Source organism: Carcharhinus amblyrhynchos, chromosome 9 (genome assembly GCF_965287045.1).
Source record: "Carcharhinus amblyrhynchos chromosome 9, sCarAmb.v2.hapA, whole genome shotgun sequence".
Classification (NCBI taxonomy): Eukaryota; Metazoa; Chordata; class Chondrichthyes; order Carcharhiniformes; family Carcharhinidae; genus Carcharhinus; species Carcharhinus amblyrhynchos.
In genome coordinates, this window is record NC_137332.1 from 61,198,783 (window position 1) to 61,221,596 (window position 22,814).

The 22,814-nt window shown below is 39.6% G+C and overlaps 1 protein-coding gene across 3 annotated transcripts in view; it reads right to left on the minus strand.

Annotated features, from left to right (window-relative positions):
* LOC145347877 (UDP-N-acetylglucosamine transporter-like) overlaps positions 1-22,814 on the minus strand; it is a 50,341-nt gene that overhangs the window by 15,451 nt on the left and 12,076 nt on the right. For all 3 annotated transcript variants that reach the window (XM_080195817.1, XM_080195818.1, XM_080195819.1), the window contains 4 exons: positions 20,099-20,303; positions 12,598-12,752; positions 10,742-10,864; positions 5,417-5,588 (listed from right to left, as the gene is read on the minus strand). In XM_080195817.1, coding sequence (XP_080051943.1) covers positions 5,417-5,588; positions 10,742-10,864; positions 12,598-12,752; positions 20,099-20,303 — 655 coding nt within the window. The remainder of the gene's footprint in view (positions 1-5,416; positions 5,589-10,741; positions 10,865-12,597; positions 12,753-20,098; positions 20,304-22,814) is intronic.

Consider the following 22,814-nt stretch of genomic DNA (forward strand, 5'->3'; position numbering starts at 1 on the left):
ACGAAGAAGTCAGGAAGTTGGGGTTTTATGGGATTGGGGGTTATAGATAGGAGTTGATGTGATCGGCGCAACTCGTGGGCCGAAGGGCCTGTTTGTGCTGTAGTGTTCTATGTTCTCAGCATTGCCTCAAACTGGGGACATTTTTGAGGGATAGTTAAGTACAGAATATTTTCACCTATCACTTCCTAAATGTTTATAAAAGCAAAAACCAACCAAAGTCCTTTGTCTAAACATGACTAAGAAAGAAAACAGGCTTTAAGATTAAATACTTATATTAGCTTCACTATCAACACCTCTTTTTACTTATTCTATTACCTGTACGGAAATTGTCAAACCTGACAAGATGAATTCAGAGTATATTGGGTGCATCTACTTTAGCTAAAGCAAAATCTTGAAGCTCTGGAGCAAATTTTTATTTTATTGTTTTACTTTAGAAGGCTCATGGCTCAACCCCATGATACATCCATCTTGAAAATAAATATGACTAAACTGTCATATTTTATATTCCAAACATATTGAATAGGGAAACAATGGACATTTGTATATTTTTGTGTGGGTCAAACTAAATTGCATTGGACCTATCCAAGAATGTCATAAAGCTGCATAATGTATCATTTTTTTGTTGAAGATTTTGAATTTAATTCAAACGTAAAATGTTCATGAGAGCTTGCTGTGTGCAAATTGGCTGCTGTGTTTCTCCAATACAACAGTGAACATACTTCAAAACTATTTAATTGGCTGTAAAACACTTTGAAATATCCTGAGAGATATAAATGCAAATTTTTATTCTTTCCAGTGAAGAATTGATTTTGGTTTATTAAGTCCCAAACCTAAAAGTTCTGAGCTTCGTTGCCAGCAGCAGTCTTCACAACTTACTTGATCAAGGATAAACAATAGTGTACATTTTGCCTGCCTGAATGAAAGTGAGCTACAAGAAGTAATCACAGTTAGCTGCTGCAAATTAATCCTGTTGCAATGTAACATAGCAGATCACAGTTCAAATATTAATAAAATTGTGACTCATTATTGCTTTTCAATGAAGCTGAACTATTACTGCACAACACTTGCTGAAATCTGTAGACACCAAGCAAAAATAGAAGAGTGAAAATTGGATATTTAATGTCACCATCTGAATTTATTTGAAGATTTGAATTCCAGTGCTCAAATCTGTAAGAAAATGAAATGGAAGGATACTGTGATCAGAAGGACATGTTTTATAAGGTTGGGTGTTTGCTGGTTTGATTACTTAAATATCTAAGAGTCTATAGAATAAAACTACATGGAAAAATTAACAGTACCATTTATTTTATTACATATCTATAAGATCACCACTCAATTCTTCACTTTAATGGTTGAAAAGCCCAAATTTTTTGATTACCAATGCTGATCACACTATACTCTGGGTGGTCTGATAGGAACACTACAGTTTTAGCATAACTGGCTGAGAGTTGTACACTACTGTTTTGGTCATGATTTTATTTAGTTTGTTGTTTGCTGCAATGATTGAATAAAGAATGTATTCATTTGCCTTGACGCTGTTAATCTACTTGAATTATCACCAATTATGGAAGACATGATCTTCTGCGCTAACACGTTTGGAGAAAGCAATCTTCCGGAATGTTACACAATTCTCAGTTTTAGTTCTATAACCATTCTTTTTCATCTCTTCTGACTATTTGCTTACTGTTAATACTACTTAAAAAATTTCCCACTGTTGTTTCCTATCATGAGCTAAAACTGTATAAAGTATTTGAATTGGTAGGTTGGAGAGTTAATGAAGCATTAAATAAGATTAAATATTAGGAGGTTCATAACTTTTGGTGCCACATGCTGGTTTATGTAATTAGTGCAGATTGGCTGCAAATATTTGAAAGGGATTCAGGACATCAACAGATGAGCATCACGCAGATTTTAGAGCAATGTGTCTTGAGGTCACCATCATTTCCTGAACCTTATTTAACTCGTTTCAGGGTCTGAGTGCAATGTCTCAGATTCTGTTCCTGAGTTGGTCAGTTTGTTTACCTCGTGTGAAATTATTTAATTTCTGGTAGGTGGAACGGAATAGGAATCATGATGCATTGTGACAGGCTGATTTTTCTAATCATATTTATGTTACTCATGTTATTAATGTGCTCCTGGATGTTTCTAATCATCTCTCAATTTGCCTTTGCCTGTAAGATTTATAGAACTTCCCATTTGTTTATCTTCTGATTGATTCCATTTATGTATTTAGGTCACGTTTATTCTCTAAATCAACAATTATCTGCATGCTCGGATTGCACCTTGCATCAGTACAGTTTTGCTGTACATTAGTACAATTGCGTTTTTGAACTTGGATCTGAACTATTGGATATTTCTACTTTTGTCACTTTGTTGTTTAATGTCACATGCAAGAACAACATTTCAATTTTCACTTATCTCTCCCAACTCTACATGGAGCAAACAGGGCTTCTTATTCTTATTCAGTATAGATTTTTTTTAAGCAGTCCCATAGGCTAACGGCTTGCAGAGCTTGGATGGCAGTAGTAGTCTTCACAAACAGCTTGATTAAGGCCTTTCACAAAAATCAAGTGTAGGGATTAAAATATCTGAAGTAGTACCATATGAGGCCCATTCAATGGTCAGCCTAACCTAATCAGCTTATTTCCCACTTGGCCCTGGTATTTGGAGAGCCTGTCAGGTTTTAATCAAGACTGATACAAACAAGTGCAAAATGTATTAAGTTCATTGAATGTATCAGAACTAATGCTGTTAAAGGACTATTTGATTGAAATGCAAAGTTAGAAACAAGAAGTTCATAAATTTGGGTGACATGGTAATCTAGTAGTTAACCCAAGGAACCCGGGTTCAATTTCACTCTCAGGTGACTATGGAATCTATATATTCTCCCCATGTCTGTGTGAGTTTCCTCTGGATGCTCCAGTTTACTCCTATAGTCCAAAGATGTGCAGGTTAGGTTGATTGGCCATGCTAAATTGCCCTGAAGTCAGGTGGGTTAACAGGATAAACATTTGGGGTTACGGGATAAAGCCTGGGTGGGATGTTGTCGGTGCAGGCTTGATAGGCTGAATGGTCTCCTTCTGCACTGTAGAGATTCTATGTTATTACTAGAATGTACAATCTTTTACAGCTAAGCATTGCTGTGGGTTTCAGGGTTTTATCACCAAGTTCCTTTCGCCTTTACCAGACTTTGAAGTGTCTGACTCCAGTGTTTAGAACTTTTGTTTCTGTACATAGTCAAGCACTGAAGCCTCGGTCTTTCCTTATACAATATCCCAATCCAGCAGGCTGTAGCATAAGCCTGGCATTGGCTTAGGCCTAGGTCTAGGCCTAGGTCTAGGCCTATCATGAATGACTGAGCTCTGAAGAAAGGTCATACAAACTTAAAACTTTAATTGTTTTTCTCTTCACTGCCAGACCCAAGATTTTCCAGCAATTTCTGTTTTTATTTCAGATTTTCAGCTTTGTGTACAGCTGGAATTTATCATGCAACTTTGCGTTTCAACTTCTTTCATGTCCTTGACATTTGGAGTGACCCTATCTCTGACATGTCTGTTCTATATTTCCTAAACTAATGGGATTACTCATGGTTTTGATATTATATCATAAAATGATCCAGCAAAGAATGAGACTACTCCCTAGCCTTACTTCTTTGGATGAACTACATAATTCATGCCATTCTTCTTTCATCATAACGCTAAGTATTTATCCAATTTCTTTTGGAAGGTTGCTATTGAATCTGCTTTCATTGCATACCAGATCATAATTTATTGCTTAATTTTTTCCCCTTCAAGTTGTTTTGTGTTCCTTCAATGACCTTAGATCTTGCATTCTCACTACTAATCCTTCTGCTACTTGAAATTTATTTATTCAACCAAAACTCTTAAGATTTTGAATATATCTATCAACTCTCATCTTAACCTTCCCTTCTCAAAGCTTTCAATACATTTTCTGTCTCACAACTCACTGTGTGCATCTTATTATTGAACTCCAATCCAATGTCTTGTTGAAGTTGTATTCTGCCCTATCATTATCAACTCAAACTTCCAAATCCCACTTTGTTTGTTTCAATTACCTTCGTCTTTATTGTGGATATTGTGGATACAAGTGGCTTAATTTATACCACTCTGATTCAGGAATCCCAAATTATGACGACAGCAAAGTAATCTGAAATGGCATTACTAGTATTTCATACTCTATTAATAAAGCGTTAAAAATCCTACTGGTCTTGCTAATCATATTGTTTTTTTCATGTGTTTCATGTGACTATATTCTGAAAGTGCTCACCTCTTTATATCTGGCACAGAATCACTTACCTCACTGCTCATTCACATAAATCTAAACACGAGACTCCCATAGTGCCAGTGATGCTGACATAAATGATTATAGAGGTAAATTGGTCTGAGATGGCAAAGATGGCACATGAATCTCATGTATAGGGTTTGTGATGGGATCTTGATGACAAGAAATGCTATATAAATGCAAATTATATTGTTTCTATCTGAACCCTAACAGGTTTCAAGATGTGAAATTTTGTGACCTTAAATGGTAAATTACACTTTTTCAAAGCATACTTTGCTGAATGTCGAAACATCATGCTGCACAGCGGTTAGCACTGCTACCTCACTGCACCAGGGCCCCCAAGTTCAATTCCAGCTTTGGGTCACTGTCTATGTAGAGTTTGCACACGCTCCCCCTATCTGCGTGGGTTTCTTCCCGGTGCTCCAGTTTGCTTCTCCGGTCCAAAGTTGCATGGGTTAGGTGAATGACCATGCTCAATTGTCTCCTAATGTATGGGAGATTGGCAGAGATTACCGGATAGGGCCTTGGTGGGATTGTGTTTGGTGCAGGCTCGATGGGCCAATAGCTTCCTTCTGCACTGTGATTCTAAGAAATTTGTGTGTCTCTCGAACACAGAAAATTGGCAGCCAAAATGTATTGGGTCAGGTGTATCCAGGGGCAGACGAGACAGGTCATCTAGGAGTGATAGCAACACATATACACAGTATAAACACCAGTTAGAAAAGAGAGTTTGGGAAATGAGGAACTTTGCCCTGGGTTAGTGGGTCATACCAGATCCATACCTGCTGTCTTGACCAGTACTGGCATATCACGGAGTTGTTCCACAGATGCAGGTCATAGAAAAATAACATCGGAAAGGGCCTCAAGAGGGACCTTAAGCTCCAGTTAAGATGGAACAACATTGGGCAAAATTTGGATAGAACATTAGGATTGGTTCCTGGTAAGCATACTGATAGATTCTGTACAACAAAATAAATATCTACATTTAAGGATAGTGTTATTTATGATTGACTTAAAAATGTATCAAATATACTATTGTACATTTAAGTTAAATTTTAGGACTGCAATTATAGCTCAAAATAGAAATATCCATACTTAGTCATTTGTCGCTCACCTAATTGAATATTTCTAATCCAAACTGATTGCTTTGTCCCTTTTAGGATTTTCTCAAAGTAAACTCCTGCAAATCCACTGGATAGACAAGCACTGAGCACCGCTATCAAACCCACAAACTGGGAACCTGCGGAGAGCTCCTGTTTCAACTCCTCCGTGGTGTCAGTTGGCCACTGAAACAGATTGGGCAATTTCATGTTAGCAACATAGAAACAATCGAACATTGCTACGAACATTTATATTTGGGAATAATGTGATATTACAGCAAACGAAGGATGAATAGAGATGTCAACTTGGCTCTGTGATCATACTCCCACCCTAGTCAGGTTAAGAGTTCAAGCCCTAATGTGCGACCTGAGCAAACAATTTAAACTAACACTTGAATATGGTACTGCGCTGTTGTAGATGCCAATTTTTGGATGAAATGTTAAACAGAGTTCAACTGTTGGATGGGTGTAAAAGATCTTAACAAAGAACATGGTGTTTTCATGGTGCCCTGATCAAATTTTATCCCTTAATCATAAACTATCAAAAACAATTTGAATTAAAATTTATCCCATGGCTGTTTGTAGGATCTTGCTGTGTTCAAAATGGCTGTCACATTTGTCTGTAAAATGATAACTACACTCCCAAAGTATGTCATTAACAGTGAAGTGATTCGGGATATGCTAAGAATTTGAAAGGCTTTATGTAAATACTAAGTCCTTCTTTAAGTATTGGGCCAGTAGTTTAGGAGATGTAGAAGTGGAGATGTTTAAGCAGAGAATTTCAGAGCTTGGAATTTTGGCAGCTGAAAGCACCAATTGTGCAGCAACTACATCAGGGTGTGTAAGGGCCAGAAATGGAGATATGTAGAGATCTTAAACACAGGCTTGCAACTGTCTAAATTCTTGAGACATTAAATGTATACTACTTTGAATCAGTACTTCTGTTGATAAAAAAAAAATCAATTGCTTAGACAATCTTTTTGAAAAACACTTCAACCTATTAAAATATCAAAACGTTGCCCAGATTTAGCTACTTTAAAACATTTCATTTTTCTCTAAAGAAATACAAGTGATAAATTATTATGCAATTAATTTTATGAGCATTTCCAGCTGTTCCTTATTTGAAGTAAAAGATTTTTGTTAAAATGCTGACTGTTGCACGTTCATTTTAAACAATATATCCTGGAAGCTATTACAAACTAATTGTTCCCAAGATTTGTATTAAGATGCACACTGACTGTAAACATGTATTTTAATATGAGTTGCCCCATGTTATAATCCAATCTTTCTTCCAACTCTTTTTTGTTTAATATTCATATATTCAAAGCAGTATTATGCGACATATGATCGAAAACTTAGAAATTTGTGTTTTGCGCATCTGGGACAATGCATTGCAAGATATTCAAGGCGGCCTGGAGTGTGATGACTTCTTGTGAGCTGTCCCCAGCTCACTCATTTTACACTTTTAAAACTGTACTCTAACTCTTTAATAATGTTACCTACCATCTATTAAGCTGATCTTTCTCTACACTCTAACTATGACTGTAACACTATATTCTACACCTTCTCCGTTCCTTCTCCCCGTGAATGGTATGTTTTGTTTCTATAGCACACAAGAAACAATATTTTTTGCAGTATTTTTTTCAGTGTATCCCAGTACATGTGACTATAATCAAAAAGTCCAATAACCAGTTTTTGCCATAGTGTTCAGCACTGAAGACCTATGTGGGGTTCTGATCACATTCCAATGTTTTTGAGGGCTGAAAAATACCATTCTGTCAGACTGCCTCAAATTTATTCAAGAAACATGAAGAACATTATAGGTACTTCTAAAACAAGATAAAATTACAGAAGAGCGAAGAAGATAGACAAGTATATGGTACAAATACAGACTTCCAAAGACACTCGACAAAGTATCAAAGGCATGTTCAGAAAATAGAAGCACGTGGTATTAACGGGATGTGAGTAATTTGGGTACATAATTGTCAAGAGAAAATACGGAGAGATTACTGGTGAACAGTTTGTTAAAAATTGGATAGAAATAAGTGGGTCGGGTTCCCAAAGACCTATGTTTCTGATGTCATGTATAAATATCAGAACTTGTTTATGAGGTGTACAATTACAAAGTTTGCAGATGATACAAAACTTGGTAATACGATAAATAGTGAGGAAGGATGCATCAAACTTCAGGACAACATAGGCCAGTGAAATAACATGGGAGGTTCAAATGAAGATAGATAAACATGAAGTGACAAATTTGGAGAGGACAACATGATCGTATAATCTACATTTTGAAAGGGGTTCAAGAGCAGAGGCTCCTGGTGGAAAATATTCATAAATCCTTAAAAAGTGGCAGGGCAAGTTGAAAAGGCAAATAGCTTTGTGAGTAGGCGTGATGTGGAGATGCCGGCGTTGGACTGGGATAAACACGTTAAGAAGTCTCACAACAGCAGGTTAAAGTACAACAGATTTATTTGGTAGCAAAAGCCACTAGCTTGCGGAGCGCTTGCTGCTCCTTTGTCAGGTGAGTGGGATTCTATTCACAAGCAGGGCATACAAAGACACAAACTCAATTTACAAAATAATGGTTGGAATGCAAGTCTTTACAGGTAATCAAGTCTTAAAGATAAAGATGATGTGAGTGGAGAGAGCGTTAAGCACAGGTTAAAGGGACATGTATTATCTCCAGACAGGACAGTTAGTGAGATTTTGCAAGTCCAGGCAAGTCATGGGGGTTTCAGATAGTGTGACATAAACCCAAAATCCTGGTTGAAGCCGTCCTCATGTTTGTGGAGCTTGGCTACCCTCACTGGTAAACCAGGTTGCCAGGTCTTATGTTACCAAATCCGAGGATTCGAGTGCCGCACCTAACTCACCATGACCAATACAAGACTTCGGTAAATTTATGTTCAGTCCCTCAGCTGTGGCTTGTTGTGACTTGGCTGCAGCCCTCTGGGCCCTGCTATGACTCGCCCATCACTTGGGGCCTGCTATTCATGATGAGGATTCCCTACCCCAGACTTTCTACTGCAGATGCCACCCTTGCAGTGTTGGCCTGGGAACCACGCAAGACAGACAGCCAAGTTCTGCGCACACAAGGACAGCTTCAACCGGGATCTTGGGTTCATGTCACACTGTTACCCTCACGACTTGCCTGGACTTGCAAAATCTCACTAACTGTCCTGTCTAGAGACAATACACATCTCTTTAACCTGGGCTTAATGCTCTCTCCACTCATATTGTCTGTGCCTTTAAGACTTGATTACCTGTAAAGACTCACATTCCCATCATTATTTTGTAAATTGAGTTTGTGTCTTTATATGCCCTGTTTGTGAATAACTCCCACTCACCTGACGAAGGGACAGCACTCCGAAAGCTAATGGCTTTTGCTATCAAATAAACCTGTTGCTCTTTAACCTGGTATTGTGACACTTCTTACTTTGCGAATAGGGTCATTGAACGAAAAAAATCAAGGAAATCATGCTCAACCTTAACAAATCACTGCTAGCTAGGTCTCAGTGGCAGCATTATACATTTTCTGGGCACCAAACCAGAAAGATGTTGAAGCCTTGGAGCAGGTACAGGAGGTTTACCAAGATGACATCAAGTATGACGGACTTCAGTTACGCGGAAAGATTGGAGAAGCCAGGATAGTTCTCCATAGTGCAAAGATTGTAGGCATCAAAAATTATGAGGAGCTTTAAGCAAGTAGAGAGAAATAATTTCCTCTGGTAGGTAGTACAGTAACCAGGTGTCAGATTTAAAATAATATGCAAAAAGACTAACAATATGAATTTTTTTCCTCATGTAGGTTTATTATCATCTGGAATCTAATACCTGAAAAGGGTGGTGGAATCAGCTTCCAAAGGAACTTGCGTATTTACAATGAAATGTATTTTGAGAACTAATTTCAGTGTTATGAGGAAACAGCAAGTGTGGGGAACAAATTTAGATGCGATACAGTAAATATCTTCCTTCTAAGAAGTGAGATTTTACAATTCTAAACCAATTTACAGGAATTTAACTGTCTTAAAAAAGTAGCATGATAACCTGCAAGATTTTGAGGCTTCTTGGTATAAAATGCAAGCAAAACAATATTTATGTTTATAACTAAAATCAAACTTTCATTGACAGCATTAAAACTGAAAAAAAAGAAAAATTCCCATATATACTGCCCCTTCCCTTCCCCACCATAATTCCATATTAAACAATTTATCATACATCATCTGCTTTACCTACGATTTTCTAATGCATCATACAATGCAGAATCTTTGAACAAAGCTCATTTCAATTACTCAGCTATCAGAAACTGTGAATATATAAATGGATTTTACATTATGACATATGACAGTAATTAAAATTATCTCCCTGGAATTTACAAACAAAATAGTTATTGTTCTCTACAGACTGAATGCTTTGATCAGGAGTTCAAAGAAAATCGTGGGTTCATGGCAGATAAATTACTGCTGGCCGCAAGCTACCAATAACAATTACCTTCTTCTAGGATTATCTGTAACCAAAGTACATTTTTAAAAACAAGTTAAATATGGACAGGAATACAAAAGCAAAATAATGCGGAAATACTCAGCAGTTCTGGCAGTATCTCTGGAGAGAAAAGCAAAGTTAATGTTTCTGTTCTTCTGAAAGGTCAGACTTCTTTTTTTGTTTGAGGTTTGATAGAATGTGATAGAAGCAGAATTCAAAAGGCAGGGTTTTTTAACTAAACTGAAAAAAAAACGAAAGTTTGAATCAAAAGCCAAAGAAACTCATCCCTTTTCCAAAAGCTCTGTCCTGCTATCTGCTCGTATTTGTACTGCATCACTCAATCGCTTCTCTCTCCAGAAACTAATTGCCTCTTGAATAAATCATACCATAATGAACACACATAGCAAAGTCATTAAGATTTAAGGCTCTACTCAGTTTCCATTCTCAAGATAAGGAAAAATTAGCTGCAATGTCTCCATGAGAACACCAGCAGTCAATGAAAAGCAGCAAGCAACCTACCCCATTCTTCCAGCTAAATAGGCAATTAATCCAAGAGACACAAGTGGGAGAAAGCTTGAAATTAAATGTGCATATTCTTCAATTAAGATTCGCAAATACTCAAAAACCATGCTGTTGGAGCTAAATCAGTCATTTATATTGTACTGTCTCTTTTAATACAATTAACTATGTAAAACTAAATACAAAACATTAAACAGTGATGTCACGCAAAGCCTTTGAAGCCTGAATTTCTGTTGTGTTGCCAGATATTCAATTGTTGGGAATCAATTATAAACTTCGGCCACAAAAAAATCCTTTCAATATTATAAGAGGGCTAAGTCTGTCATTACACATACCTGAACAAGTGCTACACCAGCCATTAACGTTAAGAGTGAGAGCCACTGATAAACTCCTAGGTTTTTACCAAGCATAGTCACAGAAAAGAAGGCTGTGGTAAGAACCTTTAGCTGGTAAGTAACCTGCAGAGAAAAACATTATAGCAATAAATCATTTATTTACTTTTAACAGTATATACAAATCCCATCTATACTTGTGTCTATTACTTAAACAGTTGCTTTATATAGATCATATTTCCATAGTCCCTTGAGCACACTACTGTCCCTTTCCACAAGAAACAGGTATGCCAAATACAGAGGTCATGATGATCTCATATCAGCTTAGATGGAGGTAGCATATCAGAATGTCCGACTCAAGATTGCCCAAACAGATGCACTACTCAGAGTTATCTCATGAGATGAGAGCTGAAGGAAACATTTCAAAGACAATCTCAAAGCCTCCATGAGAATTTGCTCTAGTAACATCATTGCTTGGGAAGCAGATGCCCAATTGTGACCAAGATGATGATCCATTATCAAAAATAGTGTCAAGACTCTCCAATCAACAAGACTGAGAAAATGGTGAAAGGTAGAAAGAAAGGACAACTGTTGGAGCCAACAATCTGCCACAACCTCTACCAGTCAACAACCAATGCCCTCTCTGGCGGAGGATCTGCAACGTTAAAGTAACTGGGTATAACCCATCTACGAATCCACACCAATTGTGACATCTTGCTTCCACATAGTCATCCGCAGGAAGAATCGGTCTCTACATGAGGGATTTCCAATTATGATCATTACACATTAAGAGTAATGCATGAAGTTGTCAATTATTTCTATTAATAAATCTTAAAACCCTGAATCCTGTCCCCAAACAAAACTGAGACAACAGGAACCCTTTTTGCTGATAGTCTGTTCCAGATATCCAGTATGCTTATGGGAAAATAATCCCATTAAATATTTGATCTGATTTGAACTGTGTACTCGGGTATTCTAGTTGTTCACTCTCATTGCCCATGTCTTTCACTGTCATAAAAACCTGGATTAGATCCCTTCTCATTCTGTGGCTTTACAATTCACAGCTGCAAATACCAGAATCAACTTCACCATTCCTTTAAAACACTCTAATGCTGAATGCTACAGAAATACATTGGCTCCCTGACAATGCCTTGATTGTAAAATTCACATCCTTATTTTCAAATCACACTAGGGCCTTGTCTTTTCCTATCTTTCTAACCACCTCTAATCCTATAATTCTCCAAAATCTCTGCACTCCTCCACTTCAGGTCTCTTGCACTTCACTGCATATTTAATTGCTCCACCATTGGTGACTGTATCTTCAGCTGCCTAGGACCTAATCTTGGAATTTTTCTTCAAAAGCCACTTATTTTTTTCCTATCACTTTCTCCTCTCTGAAGACCGTCCTTAAACTCTTAATTCTTGGACCAGTATTATTTTTTGTGGTTTGATGTCAAATTTTGTTTTGGAATACTCGTGAAGCACCATGCAATGTTTTACTATGTTAAAAGTAGTATATTAATACAGGCTGATATTGTGAAATACTCTCCTCCAAGTCATTCATGAATTGTATAAACAGCACACCTCTAGACTGGATTTTTCATTTGTTTTCAATTAACAACCCAGCTTTCACTCATCAATTTTAACATTCTAAAGACAAATTAAATATGGAATTCAATCAAATACTTTGGAAAATTCAAACATATTCACACTTTAATCAGGAACACCTTCAAATACTTCCATCAAATTAGTAATGCAGGACCTTCTAAAACTTATTCCTACCAATAAGACAAACAAACAGAACAATGGAGAAAGAATATTTAAAATTAAGATCTGGAAAATAGAGGTTAATATTTTACCTGATAAGTTGCAGCGTCTAAATTGGACAACGCTACATAAAGGAGGTTATTTTGAAGTGTGTAAATTCCTGAAGGAATAGCAAGTTTTAATGTGTCCATTGGCTTGTTAATAATTTCATCTTGTAACACTCTATTTAGTGCTTTAAAACTGTAACCTAAGAAAAAAATGAAAATAGTACAAATAGATTAGCCTCCAAAGTGTTCATGCTGAGACATCTTTATTCATTTCAGAACACAAACCTTCAAAACCGACAACAAAAGAACAAAGAAAATGACAGCGCACGAACAGGCCCTCCAAGCCTGCTCTGACCATGCTGCCAACTGAACTAAAAGCTCCTACTCTTCCGGGGACCATTTCCTTCTTAAGTTTGTTTTTCACAAGACTCTTCCACCCTCGCTACAAAGGCGAACACCAACCATTGCCAGAATCAAAGTTCTTTATTTGTCCTACATATGTAGGCTGGCTAACTCAGTATTGGAAGTCAGAAAAAAAAACGCCCAGAGTAACAAGACTGACACCATTTATACAGTTGTACCATTGCATCAGGTAGATGCGATTTCAAACAAGACTTAAGCACACCACCTGATTCAATCAAAAACATCTAGACTTAAGCGTACATCACCCGATTCAATCAAAAACTAGTTGTTACAGGAATTGCTGCATAAGAACATACTATTCAAATATGCATTTACTAGTAACAACCCCCACCTATCAGAACATAAGCATAATGTCTTTAAGATACACTATCTGTTAGCGCAAAAAAGAACATTGTCACGTACTTAGCTAAACTCGCACCCCAGCCATGCCCAGCAAGTTGGAGTCTGTGGTTATCTTGTTTTGTCAGTTTGCTTCCATGAGCTGTTTCTCTCCTGTTCTTGCATCCCAATAGTTTACCTTGCCCTCCATAATGGACATTAATTCTTTAATATCTCACCTCTATTTCTATCCTATTCATGCATTTGTCAAGACGCCCCTTTAAAGTCACTCTTGTATCTGCTTTCACTACTTCCCCCGGCAGCAAATTCCATGCACCCATCACCCTCTGTGTAAAAAACATGCCTCTTACATCCCCTTTAAGCCTTGGCCCTCGCACCTTAAACCTATGCCCCCTTGTAATTGACTCTCCCACCCTGGGAAAAAGCTTCTGACTATCCACTCTGTCCATGCCCCTCATAATCTTATAGTCTTCTATCAACCTCCGTTGTTCCAGTGAGAACGAACCAAGTTTCTCCAACCTCTCCACATATGCCTTCCATAACGGACAATATCCTGGTAAATCTTTTCTGTACACTCTCCAAAAACTCCACATCTTCTTGCCAACCAGAATTGTACACTATATTCCAAGTGCGGCCTAACTAAAGTTCTATAAAGCTGCAACATGACTTGCCAATTTTTAAATTCAATGTCCTGGCCGATAAAGGCAAGAATGCCAAATGCTTTCTTGATTACCTTCTCCACCCTGCATTGCCACTTTTAGTGACTTGTGTACCTGCACATCCAGATCCCTCAACCTATCAATACTCTCAAATCCATTTACTGTATATTTCCCACATTTGTCCAGGTTAAACTCCATTGCCATTTCTTCACCTAAGTCTCCAACTGATCTATATCCTGCTGTATCCTCTGATGGTCCTCATCACTATGTGCAATTTCACCAACTTTTGTTGTCCACAAACTTACTAATCAAGCCAGTTACATTTTCCTCCAAATCATTTTTATATATTACAAACAGGAAAGGTCCCAGCACTGATCCCTGAGGAAAACCATTCAGAAAGCACCCTTTGACCGCTACCCTCAGTCTTCTATCCCTGAGCCAGTTCTAAGGTCCCTATCTGCTTCAAGAAGACAACCATCAACCTGGTACCTAAGAAAAACCAAACAGCGTGCCTTAATGACTATTGGCCAGTAGCTCTGACATCCATCGTTATGAAGTATTTCGAAAGGTTAGTCATGGCACAAATCAATTCCAGCCTCCCGGATTACCTGGATCCATTACAATTTGCCCACCGCAGCAACAGGTCCACAGCACACGCCATCTCCCTGGCCCTGACTTAACCCTGGAACACCTAGACAACAAGGACACCTATGTCAGACTCCTATTTATTAACTATAGCTCAGCCTGCAACACTATTATTCCCACAAAATTAATCTCCAAACTCCACACCTCCCTCTGCGATTGGATCCTGAACTTCCTTACTCACAGACCACAGTCAATAAGGACAGGCAACAACACCTCCTCCACGATCATCCTCAACATCGGTGCCCCACAACGCTGTGTTCTCAGCCCCCTACTATACGCGTTATGTACCCATGACTGTGCGGCCAAATTTCTCTCCAATTCGATTTTCAAGTTTGCTGACGACACCACCGTAGTGGGTCAGATCTCAAACAAGTACAGGAATGACAGAGAATCTGATGAACTGATGCAACAACAATAATTTCTCCCTCTCCCTCCCAAAACAAAGGAGGTTGCCATTGACTTCAGGAAGCATAAAGGAGAACATACCCCTATCTCTATCAATGAAGATGAAGTAGAAAGGGTCGAGAGCTTCAAGTTTTTAGACGTCCAGATCATCTAACAACCTGTCCCGGTCTGCCCATGCCCACATTATAGTTAAGAAAGCCCACCAACCATCTCTACTTTCTCAGACTAAAGAAATTTGGCATCTCAACTATGACTCTCACCAACTTTTACAGATGCACCATCACAAGCATTCTTTCTGATTGGTATGGATCCTGCACTGCCCAAGGCCACAAGGAAGTACAAAAAGGTCATGAATGTTGCCCAATCCTTCACGTAAACCAGCCTCCCATCCAATGACTCGGTCTACACTTCCTGCTGCCTTGGAAAAGCAGCCAGCAATATTAAGGACCCCACGCACCCTGGACATTGTCTCTTCCACGTTCTTTCTTCGGGAAAAAGATACAAAAGTCTGAGGTCACGTACCAACCGATTCAAGAACAGCTTCTTCCCTGCTGCTGTCAGACTTTTGAATGGGCTTACCTTGCATTAAGTTGATCTTTCTCTACACCCTAGCTACAACTGTAACACTACATTCCGCGTGCTCTTGCTTCCTTCTCCATGAATGGTATGTTGTCTGTATAGCGCACAGGAAACAATACTTTTCACTGTATATTAATACATGTGATAATAATAAATCAAATCTGTATCCATCTTGCCAGCTCACCGCTAATCCAACTTCCAAGGATAAAGGCAGCAAAATCATGGGAACATCACCCACATACAAGTTCCTCTCCAATCTACACACCATCCTGATTTGGAACTATACTGCCATTACATGGTCAAGATCCTGGTATTCCCTTCTTAATAGCATTGAGTGCACCTACACCAAAAGGTCTGCAGTGGTTCAAGTAAGCAGCTCATCACTACTTCATCAAGTCAAATTAGGGATGGGCAATAAATGCCGGCCTAGTCAGCTACACCCACATCTCGTGAAAGAATTTTTAAAACTGATTTTCTTTTCAATGCGCTGCCCATTTAGAAAACAGTATTAGATAGCAGAGAAGAAAAATATTAAGTAATAATAGAGCAACTCCTTTGTATCATTGTTCTAGACATGCATACATGGGGCAGCATGGTGGTTAGCACTGCTGCCTCACAGCACCAGGGACGAGGATTCGATTCCAGGCTTGGGTCACTGTCTGTGTGCAGACTCTGCATAGATTTTCTCCAGTTTTCTTCCAGTCAGGAACACATGCTGGTTAGGTGCATTGGCCATGCTAAATTCTACCTTAGTGTATCCAAATAGGCACCAGAGTGTGGCAACTAGGAGATTTTCACAGTAAATTCGCTGCAAGGTTTAAAGCAACTTACAATTATGTTTCATGTGGTTCTTTTTCCCCCAACTGAGATGAGCACACACACAAGCTTATTACTCGTAGATTAATTGGGGTACGTAGTAATGTTTACCCTACAGGATCCCAGTCATATCATTCAGGTCATAACTTCCTCAGAGGAGCAATCAGCATTGGGTTGCCATTTCATGCCCTATTATCTTCGTTGATTTTCTTCCATGTGGCTTGCATGATCTTATTTATTTGATTTATTATCATTGTCACATGTATTGGGATGCAGTGAAAAGTACTGTTTCTTGCACTGTACAGACAAAACATACTGTTCATAGAGGAGAAGGAGAGGGGTTAGAATATAGTATTATTGTCATAGCTGGGGTGTAGATTAGTATACGATAGGTCCACTCAAAAGTCTGATGGCAGCAGAGAAGAAACTGTTCTTGAGTCGGTTGGTACGTGATCTCAGACTTCTGTATCTTCTTCCCTTCGAAAGAAAGTGAAAGAGACTATGTCCAAGGGAATGGGATCCTTGATTATGTTGGCTGCTTTTACAAGGCAGCTGGAAGCGCAGACTGAGTCAATGGATGGGAGGCAGGTTTGCACAATGGACTGGCCTTTGTTCAAGTTTAATGTCTTTAAAGTTTATTTATTAGTGTCACTAGCATGACACTGTAATGAAGTTTTAAAAAAATTCCTAGCTGTCAAATTGCAGGGCGGGGGGGGGGTGCTCAGAAATTAAAGCCCAATGTTTTACATAACAAAAGGAAACAATGCAGCCTACTGCACCTGTGGCTGCTGTCTGAAAGCATTACCCATTTAATTTCATTTCCTTTGATAAGAAGGAACAAAGCTATGGGAAGATGCTCTTGGGCAGAAAAATCACAAACAATCTGGAGCTGTCCGAGGCAACGTATAGGGGAGGGCAGGGAAACTGCGTGACCTTGGAGGACATTTCCACAGACCCCTGAAGGAACAGGTAAGGTGGTCAAAAAGACATGTGGGATACTCTGTTTTACTGGCAACTGATGTTGAATATAAGAGCATGCTAGAACAGTTAGACTGCAGCTCTGATTATCACATTACAGAAAGGATGGGATTGCAGAGGAGATTTATGAGAACGTTGCCCGGAATGGAAAATTTTAGCTGTGAGAAAATATTGAATAGGCATCAGAATAGTCCATTTGGCCCACCAAGTCTGCTCTGCCATTCATCATGCCTCAATCCCATTCCCCTCCCTTTTCCCAGTAACCTTTGATCCCTTAGCAATCAAGAACCTATTTATTGCTGTCTTAAATACACTCAATGGCCTGGCCTCCACAGCCTTCTGTGGCAATGAATTCCACAGATTCACTGCCCTCTGGCTGAAGAAGTTCCTCCTCATCTCAGTTCTAAAGGGTACCCATTATGTTGAGGTTGTGCCCTTAGATCCTAGTCTTTCCTATTAATGGAAACATCTTCCCCATGTCCACTCTATCCAAGCCTTTCAATATTCTTAAGTCTCAAATGAGATCCCCCTTCATCCTTCTGTACAGATCCAGAATTCTCCAATGCTCCTCATATGTCAAACTTTTCATTCCTGGGTTCATTCTTGTGAACATCCTCTGGACCCTCTCCTTCCTTCGACACGGGGCTCAAAACTGCTTGCAGTATTCCGAAAGTTGTGTTACCAGAGCCTCAGCAGTACATCCCTGCTTTTGTTTTCTAGTCCTCTCGAAATGAACTCGACCATTGCATTTGCCTTCCCAACTACCAAATTAACTTGCAAGTTAATCTTCAGAGAATCCTTTCCAGTTCCTTTGCACTTCCAATTTCTGAGTTCTCTCCCCATTTAGAAAATAAGTTTATGCCTCTATTCTTCCCACCAAAGTGCGTAACCTCAATTTCCCATTTTGCATTCTATCTGCCACTCTTCTAACCAGTCCAAAAGCTTTGGCTTTCTTTGGAACAAAGGAGGTGAGGGAAAATTTAACTGAGGAATATAAAATCAGAGGACTAGAAGATAGTGGATAGGAAGGTTATTTTCATTAGGAGTCATAGGTTAAAGCAATTATTAGAATTTCGGGCAGGAAGATGGCATTTTTCCAGATAGAGGATGGTGAGGGTTTGGAATTGCCTGAAAAGGACAGTAGAAACAGAAACACTCACCACCTTAACAAAAAACACACTTGGATGTGAACTTGAGGTGCCATAATGTACAGAGCTACTGATAAAGACCTGGAAAGGTAGGATTAGGCTGGATAACTCTTTCTCGCCAAGGCCATCCCCACTTCTTGCCTTCAAACAACCACGCAACCTCAAACAGACCATTGTCCACAGCAAACTACCCAGTCTTCAGGAGAACAGTGACTACACCACCACACAACCCTGTCACAGCAACCTCCGCAAGACGTGCCTTCATTTTATGTGAGAAAACCATCCACCAGGTACACGGTACGTACTCTTGCAACTTGGCCAACATTGTCTACCTAATACATTGCAGGAAAGGATGTCCCAGGGCATGGTACATTTACCATGCAGACACTATGACAACGGATGAATGAACACAACTCAATCGCCAGGCAAGAGTGTTCTCTTCCTGTTGGGGAACATTTCAGCGATCACGGGCATTCGGCCTCTGATCTTCGGGTAAGTGTTCTCCAAGGCAGCCTTCACAACACACGACAACGCAGAGTTGCTGAACGGAGACCGATAGCCAAGTTCCGCGTATGAGGATGGTCTCAAATGAGGTCTTGGGTTCATATCACACTATCTGTAACTCTCACGACTTGCCTGGACTTGCAAAATCTCACTAATTGTCCTATCTGGAGACAATACACATCTCTTTAACCTATGCTTAACCCTCTTTCTACTCACTTTACCTGTACCTTTAAGGCTTGATCACCTGTAAAGACTCGCATTCAAACCATTATTTTCTAAATTGAGTTTGTGTCTTTATATGCCCTGTTTGTGAACAGAACTCCACTTACCTGATGAAGGAGCAGCGCTCCGAAAGCTAGTGGCTTTTGTTATCAAATAAACCTGTTGGACTTTAACCTGGTGTTGAGACTTCTTACTGTGTATACCCCAGTCCAAAGCCGGCATCTCCACATCGTAACTCTCTTTCTGCCAACATAGACAATAGGCTGAATGGCCTCCTTCTGTGCTGCCAATTTTCCCACATTTCTAGTTTTTTTTTTGCCCTTTTGCTTGACAGATTTATTTGTTTCAAATATTTATCCATTTTCACTTTAAAAGCAATTTGGGTTCTACTTTCAGCTCTACTTCCTCAGTGCAACAATCCTCTGCATATAAAATAACTTGCCTTAATATTTCCCTTTGTTCATTTGTTACCTGCAAATCTGTTAACTAATAAACAATAGTTTTTATTCAATTCATTTAATCATAATCAGAATGGTTGATCAGGTGAAATAGCATTTCAAGTCAAACAGAACAATCCAGTTAAAATTTCCTGCAGTTCAGGATTTGTGATTCATACAGAACTCAAAATGTTTCCATTCATCCTGACCTGATCTCCAAATACAAGTACAATGGGATAGTTAACTAGATGATTTCAGAAAGGGGATACATCTCAACCTGGGGGATTCTAGCATTCATAAACCACATTCATATTATGTATAAAAACTAATAAAAAGTTTACTACCATGTTAAACCAGAAAGAATACATTAAACACTAAAAAGTGTACTTACTAGAGTCCTTAAAGACTAATAAAAGGCATGCTGCAATCTTCATCATCTCCGCAATGACGACAGCAGTTGATGCTAGGTAACGGGGTCCTTCTTCCTTGAAGGTACGTGAGTAACGCATAGTCAGTACAAGGCTGGTTGTTTGAAAAACCAGAACTCCCAGTGAAATGTATTTCAAATTGAGTGACATGTTTCTACCTTTACTTTCCTAAAACAAAGTTAAAGCAAAACATTAATTCATATCACAAGAATATTTTTAGCCTCAAACTTCATTGTGAACACATAAGGAGAAATCTTTCTTAAAGTCTCAGATACCAGCTAACACTGCTGAGCATGAGAAGTAGCTTCCTTATGATGTTAAAGGAAAAGGCTTAGGTCAATGATACTTGATTACTCCCATCACTAATCCCACAAATGCAGCGGCAGTGACACCAAGATGGTGTGGTTTGGCATCTGAACATATCAATTCTCACTTTTTTAAAGTATACTATCAGAAAAGAAATTCAGTACTTCTTTGCCCATGGTAAATTATGATTGAAAATTTTTTTCCCCCTAGTATTAAAATAACAAATCAACATTCTGGGCATTTGTTGTACATCTTTCACTGTGTAAAAGCCAGTGTGAGAACCACTTTTTCTTCAATGGTCAGATTATTAAATGCAGAAAATGAAATTCAAAATGTTTTTCAGGTTTTAACATTTTCCAAATAGTTGAGAAATTAATTTGAAGTTTATATCTTGTGTTTTTCTCAACATTTATTTTTATTTTGGGGTTGAGGAAAATGGCTCCTCCTCTTCAATTATTCTTTTGTCAGGGACAGGGACAGCAGATCAACCCAGAGATGACAGTAGAGACCACTCATTCAGCACAGTGGCACAGAGGTTAGCACTGCTGCTTCACAGCACCAGGGACCTGACTTCTTGTCTGAGTGGACTTTGCACATTCTCTCTGTATCTGTGTGGGTTTCCTCCAGATGCTCTGGTTTCCTCTCGGTCCAAAAGTGTGGGGGGTTAGGTTGATTGGCTGTGCCAAATTGCTCCTTAGTGTCAAGGGGATTCGCAGGGACCTATGTGGGGTTGTGGGGACAGGGCCTTGGTGGGATTGTTGGCGGTGCAGTCTCAAAAAGGGACAAATGGCCTCCTTCTGCACTGTAGAGATTCTATAATTGTCTCCTTCAATTTTTCCTCCCACAAATGGAAATGGACATTTAGGATGAGTTTCCATCAACATATTTGTATTTAAGAAACGGTTAGATAACCAAGTAAGGAAGAAGATAAAAGAAAAATAGAAATGCTGTTAGGATTAGATTAAGGAGGGTTGGAAGAGGTATGTGGAGAGCATAAACATGAGTCACATTGTCATCCTTGTTGACAAAGGTCAACTTGTTGCTGAGTTCAGTTCCAGCAGTATATGTTGAAGGAGGCATTATTCTTTTCTGAGCCTTGACAAGTATCGAGCTTTTCAACTGGCGAGGGCACCATAACCAATCCTTACCCAGTGACCATGCATGCAAACATCTAGCCATGATCAACCCATTAAAAAGGAACATAAGAACATAAGAAATAGGAGCAGGAGTAGGCCATCTAGCCCTTTGAGCCTGCCCTGCCATTCAATAAGATCATGGCTGATCTGTCACTGCTCAGTTCCACTTTCCTGCCCTCTCCCCATAATCCTTAATCCCCTCTCATCAAAAACCCATCAACCTGAGTCTTAAAAATATTTAGCGAGGCAGCCTCCACCACTTCAATGGGCAGAGGATTTCAGAGATTCACCCTTTGAGTGAAGAAGTTCCTCTTCAACTCCGTTCTAAACCGCCCCCCTTTTATCTTGAGGCTGTGCCCCCTAGTCCTACTGTCTTTTTTGAGCGGGAAGAGTCTCTCCACCTCTATCCTATCCATCCCATTCATCATCTTATACGTCTCAATGAGATCTCCCCTCATGTGTTGTCTGCCTGGTGCTCAGGTATGGGGTGTCGCAGCTGGGCTGCAGAGGAACCTGGAGTGGGAGGGTGAGAATCCGGTCGTTGTGATACATGTGGGTGCCGGCGACGTAAGCAAAATGCAGACTGAGGATCTGGGGAGGGAGTATGAAAAGCTGGGAATTGAATTAAAAAGTAGAACTGACAAGGTGGTTATCTCTGGGCTACTGCCTGAACCGAGTGCAGACGGGCATAGGGTTGACAGGATTAAGGAAGTGAATGGGTGGCTCAGGGATTGGTGTGGGAGGAATGGGTTTGAATTTATGGGGCGTTGGCACCAGTATTGGGGTAGGTGGGACCTGTGCGGGCGGGATGGGGTTGGTCTGAACCGTGCTGGGACAGGAGGATGAGGATGAGGATGAGGATGAGGATGAGGATGAGGATGAGGATGAGGATGAGGGATGTTACGAGGTCTAAAGTTAAGGAGAGGGTACAGGTAAGGGAAGAGGCCGAGGATGTCCCAATAATAGAGGGAGTAGGGGGCGTGAGTATGGTTAGTGGCGATACGGCAAATAGGGTCCAGGTGAAGGCTGGGATGAAAGCGCTTTATCTGAATGCACGAAGCATTTGGAATAAAGTGGATGAGCTGGTGGCGCAGATCAACACAAATGGATACGATCTGGTGGCCATTACAGAGACGTGGCTGCAGGGTGACAGGGACTGGGAGCTGAATGTACAGGGCTATCAAGTGTTTAGGAAGGATAGGCAGGAGGGAAAAGGGGGGGGGCGTAGCTCTGCTGA